A 24117-nucleotide genomic window follows, 5' to 3' on the forward strand; every position below is an offset into this window, starting at 1 on the left:
TCCAGGCTGACTCCCAGGTGGTACTGAGGGACCTGCCATGGGCTGGACAGAATCCCTTGGTGAGCCAGATCAGGCCTACAGCCTGTATTTCACTCACCTCTGATCTAGCAGAAATACTCACCTAAAAGAATCTCAGGACTACACAACCCAGTGTTGCAACACTATAATATGACTGCACGATTCCAGATGCATCACCTTGAGGACTGGGTCCTGTTGTTGCTCTCAACTCAGAGAGCAAATTGCTTGCTAAATGGTAGGGGCCCTATGAAAGCATAAGATGAGTTGGAGATGCAGATGATGAAGCGAGTCTGGTAGGGAGACAGTAGGGGTCCCAGATATACTATGTAAGCCACCTGAAACCTTGAAGAACCCAAGAAGCAGTGCAAACCTCAACCTCCATCAGAAAATACAGGAAATGTACAGAAAACAGTTACAGAGCAAGCAAAGTCGCTCTGGGGGGAACCTACTAATAGCTCAGTAAGCGGAGGCAAAGGTTCTGCTAGAAAACTTTCCAGGTGCATATACAACTTGAGCAGGAAGAACAACCTTGATTAGTCATCAGGTCATCCTGAAACCAGGATATCCTACCCAAAAGGGGCTCTCCCAAATACATAAAATTCTATAAAAGGAAGTATAGAGGATGCTAGGTGATTGAAGAATCGAGTGAATAGTTCAGTTAATTTATATTGGTTCCCAAACGAAACAAGACAATCAGGTTTTGTATTGATTTCTGACACCATGTCCAGTTTACTAAGTTTGATGCATACCCAATGCCCTGGGACAACGAATTGCTGTAACAGCTAGGAAAAGGTAAATTATAGATCAACGCTGGATTTAATGAAGGGTACTGGCAAAGGCCCCTTGCATCAGTGTCCCAAGAGCTAACAGGATTCACAACGCTCCCTTCCCGCTTCCATGCTGCCCAGTATATCCAATGGATCAGATATGCCGATGCATCAAAAGCATGCCACAGCCAATCTTGATGATGGGGTGGTGCTCACAAGTAGCAGGAAGGAACATCTCCACTGGGTCTGGGCAGTGCTGCAGTCACTTCAGGATGCAGGCCTAACAGTGAACCTGGCAAAATGCAGACTTAGCTCTTCAGAGAAGTAAATGCTAGGCACATCATTGATTAAACCCCTCATTAACGAAGTAACAGTTTTAGTAGAGTCCCTTGTACCAAAAACAAGAAAGCAGCTAAAAGTTCTTCCTGAGATTTGTGAGTTACTATCCACACTTTATCCTTGCTTCCTGGCAATTACTTCCCCACTAACAGACAAGCTAAGCATGACAGTACCCAAAATAACACAGCACTCTCCAACACAGGATGATCAACCTTCAGAGAAATAAAACAGATACTATGCGCTACACACCCTGATATAGGATGGTCAGGACTTGAGTTGCAAATTTATTTTACAGATTGATGTCTCAGGGCAAGGCCAAGAGCCACAGACAACTTCTCCCAAGAAGGAGGGGAACTAGATATGAAAGAGTGGATTTCAGACCCACTCTTGGTGGGGAAGATGTGTAAAAGGGTGGTCTGTCCCTTTAAAAAGGAAGTCAGCCCTGTTAAAGCCCAGCTGTGGGGCTATTTGGGTAAGCAGGGTATGTCCCACTGGGAACTTCAAAGCAATAAAGGAGGAGGAATCAAGCAAGCTGTGAAGGAAAGAGTTTGCTGTAGGGAGGGGCCAAGCTGCTGTGGTAGCGGGACTCCCCTCCTAGTGTCTGGGCATGGGCAGTTAGATTTTGTTTTGTTTACTTAAAGTTGAACTTTGCTTTGAAGAACTGGCTGAGGAGCCCATAAAGGAGCAAGTTCTCCTACAAAAGCCAGGAGGGCTAAGGGACATGCTTATAAGCCAACCTCAAAGAACATGTTCCTAGGACAATATCCACCTCAGGAAGGGGAAAAAAAGAAAACATGGTAGTTTAAGTCTCAAAAAAAAAAAAACCAAACCACTCCCATTTTGTTCTAGATGCTTAAATGTTAACTACTATTCTTGTTTAACTAAGTCGGGGTGACCACATATCAAGACTTTGTGGTCTTTTCCCAGTCTCATCCTAAAAGAAAAGCTATTAAAAAATTAAGATTTTTCTTAGCTTTACTTTTGCTCCCTTTGCTCCATGGAGCAATCAAGTTCTCCATGAAAGAACTTTACTTTAATCCACAGGTAGATTATAACAATTTAATATTGTATTAGGCATGAATTCAGATTGCCTCTTTCACAGCAAGGCATTTACTAAGAAATGTCCAGACAACATTTATTTCTTGTATCCTTTCCATATTTTCACAGGGAAAACAGCATAACATCACCTCTAAAACCTAAATAAAGCTCTTCCTTTGTGAGCACAGTGACTCTGAAGCTTACCTTTCTATAATACAACACCAAATACAAACTATATCCCTTCTACCAGGACAACAGAATTGAAATAACTTTTCTTCAATGGCCAGAAGCTCCAAATTATCTCATCTAGTGTAAACTTATGCTGTAAGTTCAACACTAGACAATCTCAGGGAAACAAGTTACTGTGGGCGAAATTGGTAGAAGACAGAATTAAAGTTTATCAATGCCAAAGGAACTTAAAAAAAACAAACAACAACAAACAAACAAAAACCTAATGAAACTGACTGAATGAGCAACACAAAATTGGCACATTAAATCCAATTTGGACAAATGCAAGGTAATGAACCAGTCATCACATATTATTGCTTTGATAATGAACAAAAGGAGTAACTGGGTCTCACACATTGCCAAGTTCTAAATTAATGAATCAGTGATAAAAAACAAAAACAAAAAAAACAGAAAACCTGGCATCATTTTAACATTCAACAGTGGTGAGGAGAGGAAGCTAATGTTTGGATTAGAGATGTAACTAATAATTTTGGCATCCTGGGGAGACATGCCAGAAAGTGTGTTTGTGTTTTAAAGGCTGGGGGAGAGAATTACTCAAACCTGACTCTGAAGACTCAAAGACTCTAGGTACTGCTATTGCTAAGCAGGCACCACATCTAAACCAGAACCAAGAACTGGTGTCTTACTGTCACATTAATGATTCAAACCAGTAGCATAATTATGGAACAGAACATTCTGAAACCATGACAATGCCAATACAGAAAAATCAGCATTATGTCCTCATTTGAAATACCATGCCTAGTTCTATGTAATCTTATCTATAAGGCATGATAATTCCCGTGATGTATAATGAGCATTATTATTTTATGTCAAAAGCTCTCATCAATGTTTCTCCTGTCTCATCCCAGAGATGCTGAGAAGACAATCTTTAAAGTAAAGATTTACAAGTTTTAAAATGGGGTGCAATTCCAAGACCATCGCTGGTCAAGTTGTATCCGAGTGTAGAGACAAGAGGAGAAAACAGCCTGCTTCAGACATCTTTACAATAAAAGAATGGACTAGAAGGAATCTCAGTGTGCCCCAGGCAAAGATGGCAAGCTTGCCTGTTCCTCTTATGATTGCTTTTATTCAATTTGGAAAATTTCTGAAGGTCTCTGTTATATGTGGCACTAAACAAACTTTTCCTATAAAACCCTCCTAGAAATACCAAAGCAAGTATGGGTCCTAAAAAGATAAGGTCAAGGCTCATTTCTACTGAGACAGATTTGGTAATATGTGTACTTCTGCTTGAGAAGGCTACCAAGGGAAAAAGTCCCTGAATAGAACTAAATCAGTTACTACAGAGGGAGGGAAGATTTATACTTTTTTCCACAGATGGATATAGATGTTTCATATAAATCAGGCTTACAAGCAGAGAAGAATGGAACTGAAGCCATACAAACAATTCTAACTTTTCATCAGCAAGATAAATTACAGGGAAGAAACTTTCATTGTATCACAGGAGCCTAAAACAAGGTGCAACCTCCTAATTTGACCCCAATCCTTCAGTACAGGACAGAGTCAAGACAACTAGCCATGGTGGTTGGCTCAAGAGAAGTGTGGTGAACAAGGTATTCCATGGTCTCCTAGTCACCTGCCTTTACAGTTACTAAAAACTAGAGTTTAATTCTGCTAAAAGTTGGCACCTCAGCATGAACAAGCTGAGTCAATCAGGCTGGGTGTGAAAGTTTTTCCTTCTGAACAGTCATGACCTGCCCATGGATAAATATCAACATGATGACACAGTGATGAGCATAGTATAGTCTATTCTGGTTGCAGTAATACCTCACAAAGATTTCTTCTTAACTGTAAGTCCTTGGCATCAACATGCCCAGATTGGCACGAACAAAGACTGTCAAATGATATTTATTCATGAAATGTATTTTAGAGTTTAAAATGAATATACTCTATTTTCTACAATGTCTTATTTTAGTATATTGGCAGGATTACTAAATTGTTAAAAGGACTCGTTTTGCAAAAAGTCATTATCCCCTCCACTGGAGAAAGTACATACTCTTCAAACTTTGTTTTCTCACCAGTTCATGTCACTAGTTTTAAGAGGTAAGTGACCTAACTTTAGAAATGAGTTAGCTCAAGGAGGAAAGATCTGAAATCTGATCAGCTATAATTTTTTGCCACTATCATTTTATTACAAGCAGCAAAGATTTTATTTACCTTCTCCCTCTGTATTTGCAGTAATGTGGATGTACAAACATACTTTTAACATGATTCTTTAAGGTGTTCCAACATGAATTTTTAATTTAATAATGATTACTATTAAAATCACTACTGCAAAGTTATGGTTATAGTGGATTCTACAAGCTTTAGTACTGTAGAACATACTGACGTGTTTAATCACAGCTATATAAACGCATAAAGAAAAATGCAAATGTCCATTTAACTCCCGAGTGATTTAAGTACTGTTTAAAGCTAATTATGTTTCCAAAAAATTAAAACAATTTAAGTTCTGTTTTCTTTTGTTACTTTAGGATTTACTTTAGGTTTATCTCCCTTCCACACACATCTCAGCGTTAAATGGATGTGCTAAATCAACCTAAGTTTTCACATAATTAAGATTTGTTCAAGCACACTGAAATCAACTACAGAACTCTAACTCTTAAGGTGTGTATAGAAGACTACAACTACCAGCAGAACCTTTTGTTTTTCTTCTGTAAAAGCAGCAGAAGTGCCCCTTTTCAACTTATTGTCTCTCCAAGCAAGTAGCAGCACATAAATTGTTGGATAGAAGGTGACGCTCTATTTCCATAAAAGCCTGACTAGTTTTCAAAGTATGAACTACTGAGCAATGGGGATGCTACTATACTATTTTTGGCATAAGGAGTAGTGCTAAATATTTTGCTGAAAAGTTGGTTAAAAAAAAAAAAAATGTCTTGCCAGATAGCCAGCTCTGTTAATGTTTAGAGGCCCAGAAGTTAAACTTAATGGAAGCCTTCATGTATTTGTCATTTATCTGCTTTTAAATACTTACAGTGAAAAATACGGAAATCAATGTATGGATGAGAACCTCTTCTCTCTGTTTCAAATCCTGCCCGACTTCTTACTCGCACATCTCCTAGAAACAGGGTCAAGAGTGAAATAAAAGTGTGGAAGAGTGGCAGAGATAAAATGCAATTGAACATAACTGCAAAGGGGTAAAGATTCATGTATTTAATGGAGTAGGGTTATTCATACAATATGCCTATTTCAATGCTTTTTATTTTAGAGGTGAAGTTCAAAACAAAGTTTGAAGACTTGTTAAACATGCAACTGCATGCTTTTTGTCAAATTCTTTCCTGCCTAAGCAAATGTGGCCAAAAGCATGTGGTAAGCATTCAGATGAAATTAAGAACAGTTGGCTACACCATTTTAATGATAAAAATGCACCTAAATATGACAGGAAACAAGAACATTAAAACTTGATTTGTCCCTCAACACACAGAAAAACAATAACATTTTATAGTACAAAAGATTCTAGAAATGGTAGCTTTTAGCAAATAAGCTATTTACATTATGTTCTCATATTAGATAATAGAACATTGTCTCACTAGTATTTACTTACTTGTGCTCAGCTGTTTGAATATTACACAAGAGCCTATTAAAATACCAAAACTCAGTATTAAAATTTTGGAGCATAGAACTATTTTCTACTTCAGCTATAACAATCAACTTTAAGCTGAATCTCTTAACATAATACTGATGTCTACATTAACTTTTTACCAACTGAAAGCTATTAGTGTTCATTTACTAATTCTTTGTACATGTTAATTATTTAATTAAAATACACTTACTAAAAATCCTTTTGGTTCTTATAAACTGAGAAAATTCCTTGAGGATCGATTACAACAGTAACACAGTATTATGTTGGCCTCAAGTCTTAACACAATATGAAAAAGCTGGAAAATTCCCAGAAAACCTATTTAATCAAATTCTTACATGCATATCACAACCCTCTCCTCAAAAAGTTATGCAAGGTAAAAGCAAGAAACAAACTGAGGGTGCTGAATGGAGATAACAAAAGACTGGATTGCAAACATTTACGAGGAGTAGTGAAATATCTGCAGCTATTTAAGTTCCAGGAACTGCTACCATTCCAGTGTACTGAAACTGTTCCATCCCTCCCCACCCCTTCTAACTAGTTTATTCATAAGTCACACACATCATTAAAACAAACAGCAGACAACTTTTCTCAGTCAGAACTGTAAGCAGAGTCTTACATGAATGGAATCTGGCAAGCACAATGTGCAAGTATCACAAAGATGAGCAGACCTAGCACACACTGTGCATCATAAATTAGAACGTTTCAATGACACTAAACTCAGACTGTACAGCTACTCCTCGCTTAACGTCGTAGTTACGTTATTGAAAAACTCGACTAAGTGAAATGATGTTAAGCAAATCCAATTACATGTTTCCCTTGCCAACCACAGGGGTTAGGTTCCTGAAAAGTTCCTGTGGTTGGCAAAATCCACAGAGCTGGAGAAGCAGGGGCTGTGGGTGGGGGGTGAGGGGCACCAGCAAGGCTGTCGGAGCTGAGAGGCACGAGCAGGGCTAGAGGCACCTCCCCGCCCCTTCTCCGAAGCATGGATACTCAAAACCATGGTTGGCAAGGGTAAACTGTACGTCACAGTAGTTGCCTACTAGCAGACAGCGGCCAACAACATTATAACCAAACATCACACAACTTTAAACAAGTATGTTCTCTAATAGATCAGCGACATAATAACAGACCAACGTTAAGTGGGACGAGGTTAAGTGAGGAGTACCTATATATATTTCTTAGTTCTTCTTTCCTTGAATTTTCAATTTTTAAAAGCATGCTTAATGAAAATGATAGCAGGTTTCAGAAAAACGGAAACTAACTTCACATCCAGACATAAATCTAGGGTTACCATACATCTGGGTTTTCCTGGACATGTCCTCTTTTTGGGTCTTCCCATCTCCGTCCAAGCGTTTGTTTTTTTTAAATATCAACAAATGTTTGGGATTTTGGTCTGCTCAGCATCCACATTTTCCCCGGCACTTACTGGCTTGCCCTAGCAAGAAGCTGCTTGGGGCTGGGAAGAGTGGGGGAAGAGCAATTGGAGGCAAGGACATCACATGAGCAGCCCTGGCAGCTGAATGCAGGTAAGTCTATGGGGGGCAGGTAGAAGGCCAGGGCTTGGGGACTGTTTTTGGTATGTGTCTGTCAGGAGTGTATGAGGGGGGCAGGTGCCTGCTGGTGGTGGAGGAAACTGCCTGGGTACTGGGGCTGCAGCAGAGTGGGTGAAGCGCCCACCCCTCCATGGGAGAGAGGGGCTGGGAGGCCCTTCAAGGGCAGCGGGGAGCTGCATGGCCGGGTCAGCAGTACCAGGACAGGCGCCCTTGCTCACAGGGATGGAGCAACCGGGAGAAGCTGCAGGGCTGAGGGGCAGCAGGGGGCTGCAAGTCAGAAGTGAAGAGCACCGGCAGGGCTGGGGGGGGCTGCAGGTCAAGAGTGAGGGGCATCAGCAAGGACAGGGTTACTGTGGTTCAGGAGTGACAGGCAGCAGTAGAGCTGGGGAGGCTGTGGCTTGAGAGTGAGGGACAGGTGCAGGGTATCAGCATATCACTGCCCCCCCTCCCCAATCCTATTACCCACCACCACCAAGTTTCCTCTTTTTTTGAAACTGAAAATACGGTAACCCCAATTAATCCTCACTTCTGAGGCAAAAATGCCAGACTGCAAAGCTAACAAATGTTCAAATGCTAAGCAGAGTAAGAGGGTGTTGAGCACAGTCATGTTGGTCTAAGGATACAGGCAGACAAGGTCCTTTGGGTAATTGTGATATCTTTTATTAAACCAACTAAATAGTTGGAAACAGTTGTTCTTTGCAACTTTCAGGCACAAACGCCTTTCTTCAGGCACAGCCAGATGACTCTCCCTATACATGAAGATGGGTATTTGTGCCTGAAGGCTTGCAGAGAACAATTTTTTCACCTGTTTAGTTAGTCTAATAAAAGATATCACATTTACTCAAAGAACCTTGTCAAGTAGAGTAAGAAACATTTGTCTTACTTTTCCAGAATATATGAAGGCAACACTGTAGAATTCTTCTGATAGGTGTAAAGATGTAAAGAAAGCTGGTAAATAATAGGCTTACTAATGTTACCTTAGTAAAATGTTTCATAGAAGGATTAGTAAGAAAGATAGAGAAAAGGGAAGAATACTATGCATTAATAATATCTGTATATGAAAACAGCAATGAATAAAAATGAAAGTGCTTTCCCCAGTCTTAAAAAGTGGATTGGCCAACTACATTAACAATCTATTGCAAAAACCTATATAAAACGTTTCATAGTTGACCTGAATTACCTTCTCTTTTTTATCTTTTTAAAATTAAAATTTAGGTAAATTTAGAAATAATTTTTTTCACTGATGGGGAACATATTAAACTGATGGGGAGATGCAACTTGGGGTCTGCCAGATAAAGCCACATAAGTAGCAGAAACAAATATTTACCTGAGAAGTAATAGCAATCCAGAAAAACATTCTTGACCATGTTCACATTTGGTAGGGTCCAAAGTTTGACATTACAGACGGTCTATTAAAGTACCCCACACTTCTCCCAAAGTGTATATGGTAATGCTTAAAATGGATACAAAAATGGTTTGATACCTTTATAGCAATCATAGTTTGATGATTTCAAAGGAGGTGGGGGTGGTTTTTTGCATTCTACCATGATTGTTTGTTTAACTGCTAGGCTGATCTTTGGTTTTGAAGTTGAGAAAGAAGACATATCTAAATATGTGTAACATTCTACAAATCAGCAAGTTTCATAGTGCAGAGACACTAATGAGAAGAGGTTTCTTCTAGTGGTCTGAGTGAAAACATTTTGTTCTGCAAGCTCACCAGCTGAAATACACCAATAATTGATACACAAAGACAGTGCAACTGACTGGAAGGATTTATAGATGGTAGGGTTAGAAGGGACCTCAACAGATCATAGAGTCTGACCCCCTGCCTAGGCAGGAAAGAGTGCTGGGGTCAGATGACCCCAGCCAGATGCCTATCCAGCCTTCTCTTAAAGACCCCCCAGGGAGGGGAGAACACCACCTCCCTTGGAAGCCCATTCCAAATTTTGACCATCCTTAGCATGAAGAAGTTTTTCCTGATATCTAGCCTAAATCTGCTCTCTGTCAGTCTGTGACCACTGTTCCTTGTTACCATGAGGTGCCCTGGTAAACAGAACATCTCCAATCCCTTGCTGCGTCCCCTTAATGAATTTGTAGGTGACCACGAGATCACCTCTCAGCCTTCTCTTGCAGAGGTCCCTCAGTCTCTCCTCATAGGACTTATCCCGTAAGCCCCTAACCATACAAGTAGAACCCCTATGGACCCTCTCAAGTCTATCAATATCCTTCCTGAAGTACGGTGTCCAAAACCAGACACGATACTCCAACTGCAGTATAACCAATAGAGGGGAAGTATCACCTCCTTGGTTCTATTTGTCATCCATCTGCTGATGCATGATAAAATGCAGTTAGCTTTGCTAATGATTTCGTCACACTGACAACTCATGTTCATCTTGGAGTCCACTGCGACTCTGAGATACCTTTCTGCATCCATGCTGCTGAGAGGATCACTTCCCAGCCAGTACGTGTGCTGAATATTTTTGTGCCTTAGGTGCAGCACTCTGCACTAGTCCTTGTTGTACTGCACCCTATTGTGTACTGCCCATTTTTCTAACCTGTCCAGGTCTGCCTGCAATCATTCCCTACCCTCCAGGATGAAAAACACTTCGGGGGAATAATTAGCTGAAAAGAAACAGGGAGCCAACAATGAGCAAGACACAATAGTAGTGAGATAAGACAGTGATGAAAAATTGTACCTACAGAACAGAGTTGAAATTTCCCAATTATGGACAAAAAAGTTAAAGTGGAGCAAGGTATTTTTTACTGAGCACTTGACAAGGCAAACAAGAAGATTCTTCTTGGCTAAGTGGAAGAAAGGGTGGAAATTAATTAAAAACAGGGTATTATTTAGTGAGACTCTGGAAAGCAGCCAAGTTTTTAACCTCAAAAGACCCTTCATGTATAAGGCCCCTGGGCAGACATTAGTTACTTCCATCAAGCAACAGGCAATATCACTCAGTGGAAACTGTCATGCTATGTGACCTGCTTCACATTCAAAGGGCAAGCTATCCAGAGGAAAAAAAGATCTTGGGAACTTGCTCTGTCAGTACTTCCCAACAAGGGGAGCTGGAGAGCTGCTGGCAAGGGCTGTCATCTCTCTCTCTCTCTCTCTACAGCTGTGCTGGGAATGAGACAACAATGGAGCTGCTCCCCCAAACCTTGTGCAGATCCAGGGAGACCAGGGTGAAGGGGCAGAGGGGGTGGACTCACTCTCCAGGGATCTTATGAGGTGTTTTTGCCTATGTGCTTGTCCTGCCCACAGGTTTCTGAATAAAATTCCCTCCCCCACCTATTCCTAAGTCAGACAAGTAAAGCAATTTACTTTATTTACACTCTGGGATTCACCAAGAGGATCTAATCCTTTCTTAAAGCAGCAGCCTTGAAGGCTGGTTGAAGAAAGAGCAGGGGCAGTGAGACATCTCACAGCCTAGGGCAGCAGTTAAGCATGAGTCAGAGTCCCCTTGCAGGAAGTGGGGCAGGGAGGGGGACAGGGAGAGACAGCCGTCTACTCTGGGATAGTGGAGGACCTGGCAAGACATTATCACCCTACGTGTGACATGCCATAGGTTCAAATTAAAGCTTGATGAAAACCGTACTTTAAAATGGTCTACATTTTTCAAGCAACAAATTTACAGCTTGTTGGTCATTTCTACTGTGCAATTATTATTTGGCACATGTCATACATTGTGGAGGAGCACCAGCAGGGTGCTCACCACTCTGGGGATGTTACAAGCTCTGTGGGAGCTTGCTTGCAGAGCAGCGGGGAAAAGCCTCCCCCAGGCACCATTTCAAGGGGGAAGGTGGGTGGCAGAGCACATCTGGTGTCTGCCACTTGAAGAGCTGGCAGCAGGTGATGTCCAGTCTCTGATGAGCGGCTATTTTAGATCCAGGCCAGCAGGAGCTGGAGACAGCAGTTTGCTACCTGATGCCATGGAAGGAACATCTCCTGGTGGGGATGCTGCTCCTGCAATAACTAGGAGGTAAGGGCAGGAACTTATAAGGATGGGTTGAAGGCTCCTCAACCCAGGGCCCTCGAAAGGTAGCCTCCTGCCTAGTTACCAGCTAATTAGGCAGGCGAGCAAGGCAGGCAGTATGCCCAGAGGAAGTAGGAGACCAGCACTGTGGCTGGTTGGGGACCTGCCACAACATCTAAATTTATTGTGCAATTAACCAGTTAATTGCACAATAGATGTAATGTGCATTAGGGCCCAAGAGTTCTGTTCCATTCTTGAAATAAAAAGCAATACTTCCCTTATAAAGGCAACTCTCCTGGAATGATAAATTTTGTTACTTCTTAGGCCAGGGGTCAGCAACTTTTCACTGCCCAGTTTGGGTCAGAGGCAGACCAGTGCACAGAAAATGAGCACTAGGACCCAGATACCATCACCAGTTTTCATAGCAGCTGCACAAGGAAAGTGCCCTTTCCCCAAAGCAGCACAGGGAGAGAGTGTATCTGCGCTCACCCCCAAGGCAGCCCGGGGAAACAAACTACTACTGAAGCCCCCTGCCGCTATGGGAAAAAGCGCCAGCGGCAGACAGTAAAGCAATACAGGGAAAAGTCCTCGCGCTCACCAGCTGCATGCCTTCTGCCTCTGACCTGAATTGAGTCAAATTAACTGCTGAAGCACTCCATCTGCCAGCCAGATCAAGTGGCTATATGGGCTGGATCTGGCCTGTGAGCCACCTACCAACCTGACCTAAATAATTTTCAGGAATAAGGGGATCTAGTACCAACATACATAACCAGAAACTGACAAGTACCTCTGGGCCCAGTTTCTGTCACCACTGGGAAGAGAATCAAATGAGTTTATAAAGGGAAAGCATTTAATATCTTGAGTGATTTACACTTGGGTGGAGAGAGGAAAGAGCGCGGACGGGGGCGGGGTGAACGACATAACATTCTTCAGATTTAGAGCGTCTTCCATCAAACCAAAGAGTCCCTGAAGGAAGCCGTAAGGCCATAAGAGCAGTCCAAGATCAGTGCCAACTAAATTTTCTGGCAATTGAAAGGTAAGTCTGTGCCAAAAAATGAGCAGTGTTACAAAGAGAATCACAAGTGAAATTCTTTCAGTCTTTGGTTGCCTATTTTGTTTTATTCATGCACTCTGAAATGTTTTTAAAAAGCTAAAGCCAAACCAAAGGAATACCTGAACCATGAAAACAGAGTACTACAGAATCATTAAAATTGTTAACAAAGACCACAAAGTCCTTTTTCAAGTATATTATACTGTATTTATTTGATTCCAAGATGAGGTCTCCCCCACCAACTCGACATAACAAACATAACAAAGCTTCATCTTAGAATGGGACAGCCTAACTAGAAGCTGTGGGAAGCAGTAGTGTCTCCAGCTGATTCAGGTGCCAGGGGAGTCTCTTAGTTGTTCCTGGCACACACTGCAGAGCAGGTTCCTCCTTCCAGCACTTGTTCCCTACCTACCTTGGCCCAGCCGCTATCCAGGAGATAGCAGGTAGGCCAAGATCCCTGCACAACTGCTCCCTGCAGTGTATGGCAGGTACAAGTCAGAAGCAGCTCTGGGGCTCTATCTGTGCCAGGATCAGCCAGGGACAGCAACAGAACAGGGGGGCAAGCAGGGGGCAAATGGCAAGGGGACAAGGCATCAGAGGGTGGGGGGGCAGTAACAGTGGGGCCTGTGCCAGGGGAGAAAAGAAATTAGGGCTAGCAGGGGACAAAGGGGAGAGGTCAGGTCATTCCCCACCTCTCCCCACTGCCTGCCCCACCACTTGTTCCCCTACCACTGTTTTTCCAACACAGTGGTGGGGGAGAAGGGGGACAACAAATTTAAAACGACCCTTGAATAACTAGATTCCATATGTGGAAAATTATAACAAATGTATAAATTTCCATGTACAGAATTTAATTATTGGAGGAGAGGGGTGATCTTAAATTCAATGTCATCTTGGAATCAGGTAAATATGGTATTTACCTATTGGATTAATTTCTAAGGAGCAGCTGCCCCCTCAATGAGAAAAGCCCGTTTTCTAAATACACTTTCTGATATTTAAGTTTACAACAAATGGCTCATGGTTTTCTTTTTAGATCCCAGCACTTCCAAGAAGGTTCTTGAATCCGGCATCCTCATGGTTTCTAACATAAATCTATCATAATTCTTGGAATATTTCTGCAAATCAGAAGAGAACCAGAAACAAAGATGATGAAAACTCTCGCTCTCCAAAAGAAAAAAAGCCTTCAGGGTTGAAGGCTTTGATTTTCTTTTTTTTTTTAATTTTTATTTATTTATTTATTTTTACCAGAAGCAGCAGCACATTACTTCAACCTGGCTCTGCAGCTTCTGTAAAGATCAGGCACATCAGTGGGGCTTTTTGACACTTAGCTAAAGCTACTTTAATCAGCTATTAGATAAAAGCACCAAAAAGCCCCACTAAAATACCTGATCTTTACAGATGTCAGGTGAGCCTGGCTGAAATAACACACTGCCTCTTCTGAGTATGTGCAGGGTTTGGCATGAGAATGCACCAAGTTTAAAATAAAGCGTGGGGGTGGGGGGTGTTACATCTGCAAACACCCCTTGCGAGTGAGTGAGTGTTATGCATTCTCAGTCATTTTTGTTATATTGCATACTCAGTTTTCCCTGGAATAAATGAAAAGCATTTTTGGAAGGCCAAAAGTCTGAAGCAAATGATCATCAAGGGGCCAGCAAAGAGGAGAAACTCGTCTGGGAAGGACTGGAAGGATGGTAAAAGAACAAAGGGGAGGAAAAGGGCAGAACTAATTTAAAAGGGCAGAAATTCAGTGTGAAGTGCAGGGTTTCCACAAGAAAGTCCTTTGTGGAAAGATAAGACCAAAAACATGTAAAATGAACACACAAAACTACAGACAGTTTAAACTGGAAGTAGAGTAAAAAGAAATTCCAAATTATAGTTTTCTACCTTTGCAGCTTGTTATTTTTACTTTCTCTATAGTGTAAGCTAGCTGGCCATGCAGAATTTGCACAGACTCTTTAGATATAGGGCACAGTACTCCATCTGAGATCTGTAAGCGAATAATCTGGGACAGGCCACCCTACAGACCATTAACTTCTAACCCCCAGCATTGGCCAGCAGGAAAAAAGTACCAAATACAAAAAAAAAAGGAAAAGTAGCACATCAGAAAATGAAAGTATCATAGTTTTACAGGAACAACCAATGGGAAACACTAAGGAGAGTTGTAAACAGAAGCAGCAGAATATGGCCATATAGTCAGACCACTTCAAAGAACAACTCAGCAGAATTCTACAATGTTGCATCCATGTCCATATTTTGAAGAGGTGAACAAGGCATTTCCTAAATTACCAACTCTGAGCTAGGGAAGTGTTTTCCGCATGAGCATGATAAAATGGGCGACTATTCTGCAGAGACAGAGAAAGCAGAAATCATCTTAAATCAATAAGAATCCATCAGACATTGCCACCAGTGAAGACTGTTACAGCTTTCCCATTTATGTATCCACACAAGATAATGTTTTGGTTGGATTTGGAAATACTGCCACAGCACAGTAGTTTCAATCCACCTGGAGTCACCTGAACTTCCATTCAAGTCTGGGATTCCAACAGCCTGAAAATTTTAAGGAAAGCAGTTATGATTACATTGCAGACAAAGCCATTAAGGGAAAGTCACAAGCAGTTTTATGACTAAATTTTAACATACCAAAATGGTGTCTTATTCCATCATACTTTAATGTTCTTCTTGGTTCACTGAACTAATCAGAAATTCAAGCAAAGATAACAGTTTTACCTAAATCAATATAAAAATTACACCCCTGTGGCAGTAAAATTTGTGTTCTGCATTGCAAATGTGCGCAAAAGCAATTGACCTAACAATACCTGCATTGCTGTAAAGAGCTTATTACCCTCATTTATTCAAATTTATTAAAAACACAAACTAAGATATAGTTCATTTGAATCACAGACAGAATCTAAGTTTATGACAACTGTTCTCTAGGAAGATTCATCTTACTGTTGAATTTTCAGACTGGTCTCTCTCAGGATCAGTTCATAGGATAACACTAATGAAAAGAAATGTGTAACTTGTTACAAACCTGTACAACCAAAGGCTTAAACATTTGAGAACACAGATAACCACTAGCCAGAAGACATAACAGTGTGCATTTTGAGTGAAGAAATTATCTAGCCACAAAGATTAGGAAAAAAATATTGTTGCTAATAAAAGTGAAAAACTGATTTAGAAGACTCACTGTATTTGATTATCTGTTTAATCCAATAGTGAGTTAGAGTTTTTCTTTTCACAGTAAGACATCCGAGTAAATTACGTTTATACACATGGTAAAAATTAAAAACAGTCAACGCATTTAGAGTCCTGTTTAATCTATTAGATTTCTGCCTTTTAAAAGACAAGGATGTCAAAAGTGAGACACTGCTTTCAAGTAGAGTATGAAAGAAGGCATACTTTATTTTTCCCATATTGCACTTGTTCATCACCCCAAAAGATTCTCTCTAAAGTAATTACGCATTCAAAATCCAGAAATAATAATGTACATTTATTCTTCTTTCCAGCAAGAGGCAAAAAAATCATAAATCACCTATTTTTCCCCATTAAAAGTAACAGAACCTATTATACCTCCCTATTTATTTGTAGGCTGAGCTACTGTTATTAGTAGTGTAGCTTAATCATTAACTTAGATTTGCATTTATAAAACCTTTATCCAAGCACCTCAAATTACTTGGAAGAGCTTGATGCATATTATTCTCATTTGAGGGAATTAAAAATGAAAACTATTCATCTTTGAAGCAGGTAACTTCACTTTAATAATACAAAAGGAAGTGAACTGGGAAACATTAATTAAATGCACAGAAATAAAAAGTAAAATTCACTGTTGCTAAATCCCCAAAATAAGGAAACTTATACTACAGACACTAAATTTACTTGTTTATTAGAGCAAAACAAGTGACATAACACACACTGCAGTGCACTAAAATTCATGCTGCAGAAAAGCACAAATGAGAATAAAATTTCAGTTGTAAAATCCAAATATTGCCATTCCATTGTAAAATTGGCAGAACTGGAAATCAAGCCATTCAGTTATTTCACCTGCCTCCTAAAATCTTAACATCTCTTCTCTCCGACGTTCTGAAGTAGTTACTTCCCCAACCTAAGAAACCTAAATCTTTAGCATGTAGACATCAGTACCATAGTTACTTCCAAGTTTAAAAGCCATGACAGTCCAAAAATGAGATTAAACACACAAAAAAAAAAATCAGGATTTTTAAACTAAAATTGTTTTTGATCCATTCCCTAATTTGAGAGCTCAGAATGAATTTCATGTGTATAAATTTCAAGAAACTTGCCCTGGAATGCATAAACACACAAACCGAGATGCCTCAAACAATAAATTTCCACTACTGTCTGTGCCCTACATTCTAGAACGCTTGTCCCAATGGTTACTACCACCCATTTTTAATCTTTCTTCTTCAAATGAATGGTGTCCCTTATTCAGCTACCACCCACAAAGCAGTTCTGTGCACAATTAGACAGTACCCAGCCAGGACCTAGTTAGTGCCACTGCTCAACTACAGGAGAGTAAAACCAGGCTCCAACTGGCTCCCTGCAGGACCATATATAAACTAGAGACTGCTCCAGGGATCCCTTCACCATTTCTTCCTCAAACATTTTCTTCTATTATTTCTGCAGGGATGGACAAAAGGAGAGGACAACTAGGTTCTGACATTCAAGCCAACACCCTGCTCCTAACATATCCTGTAAGCTGCTGATCCTATGGGCAGTACAGGTAGGACAAACAAGGGTGCAAAAAATTACTTCTTCGGAAATTACACCATTTCGATCTATGTCATTATTTCAAAATTACCTTGAGCTACCAAAATAGATTCTGGATTTTAACTCTACGAATACAGGACAACTATTTTCATATGCAAATATTTTGTTATAATCAAGTGTTTGTAACAAAAATGACAAGCTCATACAGAAGTGCTAAAAGGTTCTGCTAAAAAAAGAAGCCTGCATAATGAATAAGGTGCAACATGACTGCTATAATACAAATACAGATTGCACATGAAATTGTTTCAAAACCTGGAAATGATTCTGCCACCTATTAAAATAAAATAAATTTAAATGGATGTACAAAACTCTTGCAAACCCACAAGCTCTCTCCCATTTAATCTCTTTCCATAAATATAGGAGCTACTGCCTGAGCATCTTAATGCATTTGTAACAGAAACCACAGTTTCCCATATATCTGTAAAACATAGTGCATGACAGTGGGCCCAAACCTCAAATGCAACTTTTAAGTACAACAATTTTTAGAAGCTGGCATATAAAATTAACTGCTGAAAATACAGTGGGGCATGGGGGCAGAAATCAAAGGATAAATCCGAAGGTGACTATTTGTAAGCTGAACTACAGCACAATACAGCCATTTTAAAGCAAAGATCACAAAATATGGCAGAACATTGTAAAACAGAAATTGCCATGCTTACCTAGCATACGAATATACAATGCAGTTTGATCAGAGCTGTCATAGGAAATTGCTCCACGCCTCTATATAAAAAAAAAAAAGAGAGAGAGTCAATATATTTTATATGCGCTAAGAAAGTTTGACCTTTAAACTTCATTTGGTTTTAAGAAGACACTATAAACTTTTTTTTTTAAATCGGTTTTAAAAATTACATTCAGTTGTGTACCGGGGTAGGGTGACTGGGGCACTAACCGGAAGTACCCACTTAGAGAAGGTGCAAGAATAGCAGCCACTGCCAGGGTACCCAAAACCTAGTAGTTATGCCTCTGGTTAAAAAGTTTCAACAGTGCATACGCTAAAGCCACTTATCTCATACTCTCGAAGTTAGAAAACGCCCAAGAAACAATTACTCAGGAGAAAGCAGTTGTTCAATAGTGGACAATGCTCTCATACAAGAGAGCATCTTTGTTGGGAACAGGCAGTTTCAGTTACCTAAACCATGGCTTGATGCAGACTGCTCTAAAGCTAAAAAATGATTTAATAGTAGCCTTGAAGGAATACAAATCCAAAAACAACTGAGCTAGTTTGTAACAGATCAAAATTAAAATAAAGTATAAAAATTAATAGAAAAACGTAATAATACCAAAACAAGACTACGGAAGAAACTAGTAGCCACAGGGGAAAATAACGATAAATCGGTATTTCTGACACATTATAGACAAAGAGACAAAAATTGCTTAGGTCCCAACACATGTATTCCTGAAGATGCATAGGTTTTATTTTCTAAAACCAAGGAAACAACAGCTTCTTGCTGAAGCAAATTTTATCTGCTAAACCACAAGCCAATTATTACACCCGTGAATCTCAAATATGATTACACACATCCTTACCAAGTAACAGAAAGACCCTTCCCATCATTTATTTTCTTCCCCAGAAATCTTCAGGGAATTCATTATCTGGTAGTATTCAATTTTAAAAACAAACAAAAAAAAAATATTACTTTAAAAGGCATTTATCAAAAGTACTGGAATGAAAAAATAAGTCACAATTTTTCTAAATGATAAGAGATCCTGCATCAAACCCCCTATTAGTTTTATTCTGGCAAAACATTTGGGAGACATTTATTTTATCTTCAAACATGGATTTCTGAAAATAACATTTCAGGAAAAGAGCAGGGCCACTTTCAAGGAAGGCTGTTCTTGCATTGGGCATTGCTTAGTGTTATGCTATTTAGAATCTAAATATGTAAAAAGACAAAATCATCCATACGTAGTCTTCAAAGATCCAAATGGATCTTTTGACGCCACAGACTTATTTAAATTATGCAAGAAATTGGCAATAACATCAATGGATAAAGCACATATAACTAATTGGTACTTAATATTCCAACACAGTATCTAGTGTGCACTATGGGATTGGTGGTACCCTGCCCAGTAGTTTTCTAACTAAGACAGGGGTACGAACAGAATGTTTGCTCTGCTACTTCTTAATCTATTCTTGAATGTGCTAACCAGGAATAGGTTCCATGTACTCATGATACTGAACAACCCTACAAATGGGTTGAAACAATCAACACTAATAAATCTGAGATACTGTTTTTTGGGAACAAAATGAAGAAATGGTTGTTCTGGCTTTTTTGTTGTTGTTTTGTTTGTTTGTTTGTTTTTTTACAGGAAAACAAGTTAGAAATTGTCTTGGAATCTATTTTAATAAAAATCTGACCTGTAATAAGGCCACTGAGAATGTAGGCACTAGATTTAAGACATAACAAACAAACCACAAAGATGTTATGCATTATATGTGGATCAACTTTGTATCATCATGCCATTAATTGGCTTTAACATGTGGCAGGATTACTATTTAATGGTGTGATTAATACCTAAATTGTGCCCCAATTGTAACGTGCCAGGGCCCCAATAGCAACAGTATCAGTGTATCTGGGTGAAAATCTTTACATGGCTATCCACTACCTAATGGTAAGAAACACTATGCCCCTAGTAGCAAAACTAAAAAGAACCATTACTTATCTCATGGCAACTGTGATTCATCAAGACATGGATTCCACATAGATTCCATACTGAGTGCACATGTACCGCAGGACTGTGAAATCATATTCTTTTGAAATAGAAAAATGGCTGTTTTAAAAGCTATGCCAGACTCTGTGAACCACTGTGCTCATAACAGCAAACTCTATGCATGGGCAAAGCCACCTCAGTTCCCTTGCAGTCCCTTCACCGACACAAGAATCTCAACAGTCAGGATTCCAGATTAACAAATTCAGGAATCTGTGTAAACACTACATCTTGAAGAACCAGTTACTGTAGGGCAAATAGCCATTCTTTGTTTGAGTTGCTGTCCACACCGATTCCACCCTGACAACTAGCAAACAGTATGCAGTCCTGGCAAAGGGTATGAGAAGTCCAACTGGACTATCAATCGAAGGACCACTCTACAGAAGCTTGCATCTGATACAGATGCCTGTGCCAAGTCGGAAGGGTAGATTGAACTTCACATCACTCTACAGATCTCGATCAAATGAGCATTGTTTCAAAAGGTAGAGGGGACCATCAAAGCTTAAGTCAAATGGGATCTAATACATACAGATGAATCCTTCTTATATGCTAGTTAAGTAAGAGGCCCAGATGTATAGATTTCCATGAGGAAAAATCTACACTTTTCTTATCTCAATGGCTCTATAAAACACACACATTTTCATTAGCTTCTTCAATTACATATAAAAAGATCAGCACTCCGGCTATAACCAGCGTGTGCATTTTTACTTCAGCTAATGAAGGAGGTTTCAAAAAGAAAAACAGAAGGTAGATAGATGAATTAATACTTATAACAACATTAGGCAAGAACATAAGATGAGGTCCTAGAACACCCTCATACTTTCATAAGTATAAGGAGGATCCAAATTTCTACAGTTTTCCTAACCACCAGACAGGCTACTTTCATGAAAATGAAATGGAAGGAGCAGTCACAACTCAACGGAAACCCCACTATTCCTCCTTGGACTACACTGGTATTCTGCTGGGACAAGAGTTATCTGCCTGATGGAAAAATGTAAGGCAACAAATTATTCAGTCTGCAGTGAGGAATGGTGTGCCAACTGAATTAAGATACAGACCATTATTTAATGATAGCATGGAGTCTACCACCCATGGAATAATTGCTTGTAAATGTGTCAGATAGTGACACTGAAACCCTTTAGATCAAAAGGCCCGTCTCAAAGCTGGCTTCCTGCTTTGGATCAGAATGTTCAAAACTACTACTGAAAAGTTCCTCTTGGTAGATGTCAACCAGTCAGCATTCACAAATGTCAGGTGTACTAACTCTAAGGCTAGGAACAGATGTTACATTTGTCCCTGGACAAGTTGTGCTTGTGTTAGTCCCAGAAGAGAAATAACCCTGAATTAATGTGTATGCACACTGCTCTTCTAATCAGTGTTTAGTGAGCACCTGAATGTACTGTCACTTCTTCTGACAGATTTAATGATGTAATCCCAAAATAAACTGTTCAGAAACAGGTGTCTCTGGACAAAAAACTGCCAGCACTACTTATCCTATGAGCCTTTTTATGATTTATCCCGAAAAGTGATGTGTTTGTAGCCTACATCTATCATTCCAATACATATTCTATTCAACCTGCTGTAAGGCACCAAAAGCCTGTCAACTCTCTCATATCTGAATACCAGAGCTACCTTCTCCAAAAAACAAACTCTTGGGATAATAATCGACTGGTCTGTGCAAGCTTCCACAAGACCCAGATATCTATGATCCTCAGGATCTAGTACAAGCAAAGGGACAAGACAAGCATCTGAGGGGATCCCAAACACTCACTTCATCTGAAGCAGAATATCAAGTATTTAAGGTGGTGGCACATCAAACAAGTTGATATGGGGAAGCCTGGAAGACCAAAAGCTTCAGATGCCACTCTCAGCTTTTGAAAAGGGTAGTGAGCACCCACGTGGCAAAAGCACTCACTTCCTGGCCGAATAGTTCAGATTTCTGACACAGCAACAGGAAAGGTAGAGTTGACCATTTCACTTGAACTTGAAGGTGGTTTGGTAGCATGCTCTGAACTTTGGCTGAAGGCATCCATGAGATGGGTCTTAAAATAAATGGGCTCTAGAGAATGGAACTCCCTACATCTTGTCCATATAGTCTGTTGGGCAGCTTTACTGATCTCAGCAACTATTTCAAAGGATTATGACATGCTGTGACACACAGACAACTGCCTCAACAGGTTCTCATTTACCTGACTGGGGAGTGCTATGCTTTAATGTTGATCATTCTCCGAGGCAGAAGATCTGGGAAGCACTGTAATTAGAATCAAGCAGAAGGAGCTAATGGGCTTTAAAAGAGGAATTTGGAGATGCAGAGACTAGACCTTGATCATTAAAGACAGAGAAAAACAGGACAGCATAACAGAAAAGTCATATGAGTGAGTAATGGAGACAAAAGCAGCAGCAAACTGGTAGAATAGGTGCAAGAAATAAAAATTACACTTTAAAGAAACAGTTTTAAATGGTGGTTGGCATTTTACGTAAATTGTAAATAATTTTTGCACCAGCAGTCTTGTCAGCTATCTAGAACTGCTAATTACTTTTCCACGTTTGCAGTAATATCTGTCCATTCTAAAGGGGGGGGGGAATCTCACTCAGCCAATTAGTTTCTAAGAAAATTAAAACAACTCTATCAGAGTGATAATAGCTGCATGACATAATGGGCTATTTCATTAGTTGTAAAGCTTCAAAAAACCAGAGGTTTAATTTTGGTCTCTCACAACTAAACATTAATAGGCATGTTCCAGTCTTTCTTCATTAGAAAACTACCACGTCATTTACTAAGAACTGAGAATTTTGTCAGTCTCTGCTTATGCCTAGAGCTACATTGCAGGTAATGAGTGACCGAACAACATTAGTACAGCTGTCTGGGAAATATTGCTCATCATGTCTAGCTCAACCCAAAAGCAGTACTCTGTACCCAAGCTATTAATATTAATAAGCAGCACTACAAGCATGTAATTAAACATATTACTTCTGATTTTTTCAAGTCTCTCTCATCTTTCCCGCTAACTCCAGAACTACCTTCCCATACTCACTGTTTAATGCCCTACTTTTTGTAGCATTATTTTTTATTTAAAATTTGAGGCTACTAAGAATAAGAACCAATAGGACAACCAATGCTGTACCTAGAACAAGTAAAATGGACTAGAAGTGAAATTCTGGCCCAACTATAAGGAAGGCTAATCCCTCATTGACTTAACAAGGGCAGGATTTTACCTTAAAATGATTATTAGAAAATAACACGCATTTATAAGAGACATGAATGTTCCATAGTACATATGAGTAGAGGACAATTACAAGTTTAATATTAGACTGCCTCATGTTATGAAAATAGGCACAAAGACTGAAATTAGAAGACTACAAAAAAGACCACCAAAAACTTAATCTTTTAACACTGCAACACACTTTAAAACAAATTTATCCAGCTAAACTAACATATGAAAAACTAAACCATGCTGCATAAAAATAAATACATTTTGAAAACAAGTTTCCCATGCCCTAAAATCTATTAAACTATTGTAAAGTTAAGTTATATTAGTGAAATAGGTCCCATTATTGCACAGAAACAAATTTGGGTTTCTCTCGTCTACCCCACTAACATTACTCCAGAAATATACATCATACTTAAAAGGGGTATTCCAAAAGAGCCATTTAAATCTGTATAAGCATTTAAGCAGCACAACCTAATTTAAGGATAGATTACTACAACAGATACTCGAATTTGAACAAATCTAAGCATCTGTAAACAACAGTTCTTAACTATGTGACTCCTTTTCGGACTAATATAAATGCACTTAGTCAAAACAACATGGCCTACCTTGGATGCAATCCACCTGATAAGAATCAGGGCTAAACACCAGATCAATGCAATTCCCATTGGATCACCCAAAAGATAGCAGCATAATCTCTTTCCTAAATCCAGCCAGCCCTGAAAGCTGTTTGGGTGTTTAAGAGCCTGATAAATAACAGGCAATCGTGTGACAGAAGACAGTGAGGCACTGACTTGAAACTCAAGCAGCTGCATGAGTGCCAGAATCACCTGACTGTTTTGGGAATT

General features: G+C 39.7%; 1 protein-coding gene across 5 annotated transcripts in view; it reads right to left on the bottom strand.

The window, feature by feature from the left end:
• PDE7A (phosphodiesterase 7A) overlaps window positions 1-24117 on the bottom strand; it is a 130961-nt gene that overhangs the window by 42536 nt on the left and 64308 nt on the right. Inside the window, exons 1-4 of one of the 5 annotated variants that reach the window (XM_090040073.1) lie at window positions 23878-23952; window positions 18011-18071; window positions 5950-5982; window positions 5380-5463 (exon numbers count right to left, since the gene is read on the bottom strand). In XM_090040073.1, the coding sequence (XP_089896199.1) occupies window positions 5380-5463; window positions 5950-5982; window positions 18011-18071; window positions 23878-23937 (238 nt within the window). In that variant the 5' untranslated portion in view covers window positions 23938-23952. Of the gene's footprint in view, window positions 1-5379; window positions 5464-5949; window positions 5983-18010; window positions 18072-23877; window positions 23953-24117 lie in introns of those variants that run through there. The other 4 variants (XM_090040074.1, XM_090040077.1, XM_090040076.1 and 1 more) reach the window with 4 other exon arrangements.

Source organism: Crocodylus siamensis, chromosome 3 (genome assembly GCF_052110815.1).
Source record: "Crocodylus siamensis isolate JL-2025a chromosome 3, ASM5211081v1, whole genome shotgun sequence".
In the NCBI taxonomy this organism is placed as follows: Eukaryota; Metazoa; Chordata; order Crocodylia; family Crocodylidae; genus Crocodylus; species Crocodylus siamensis.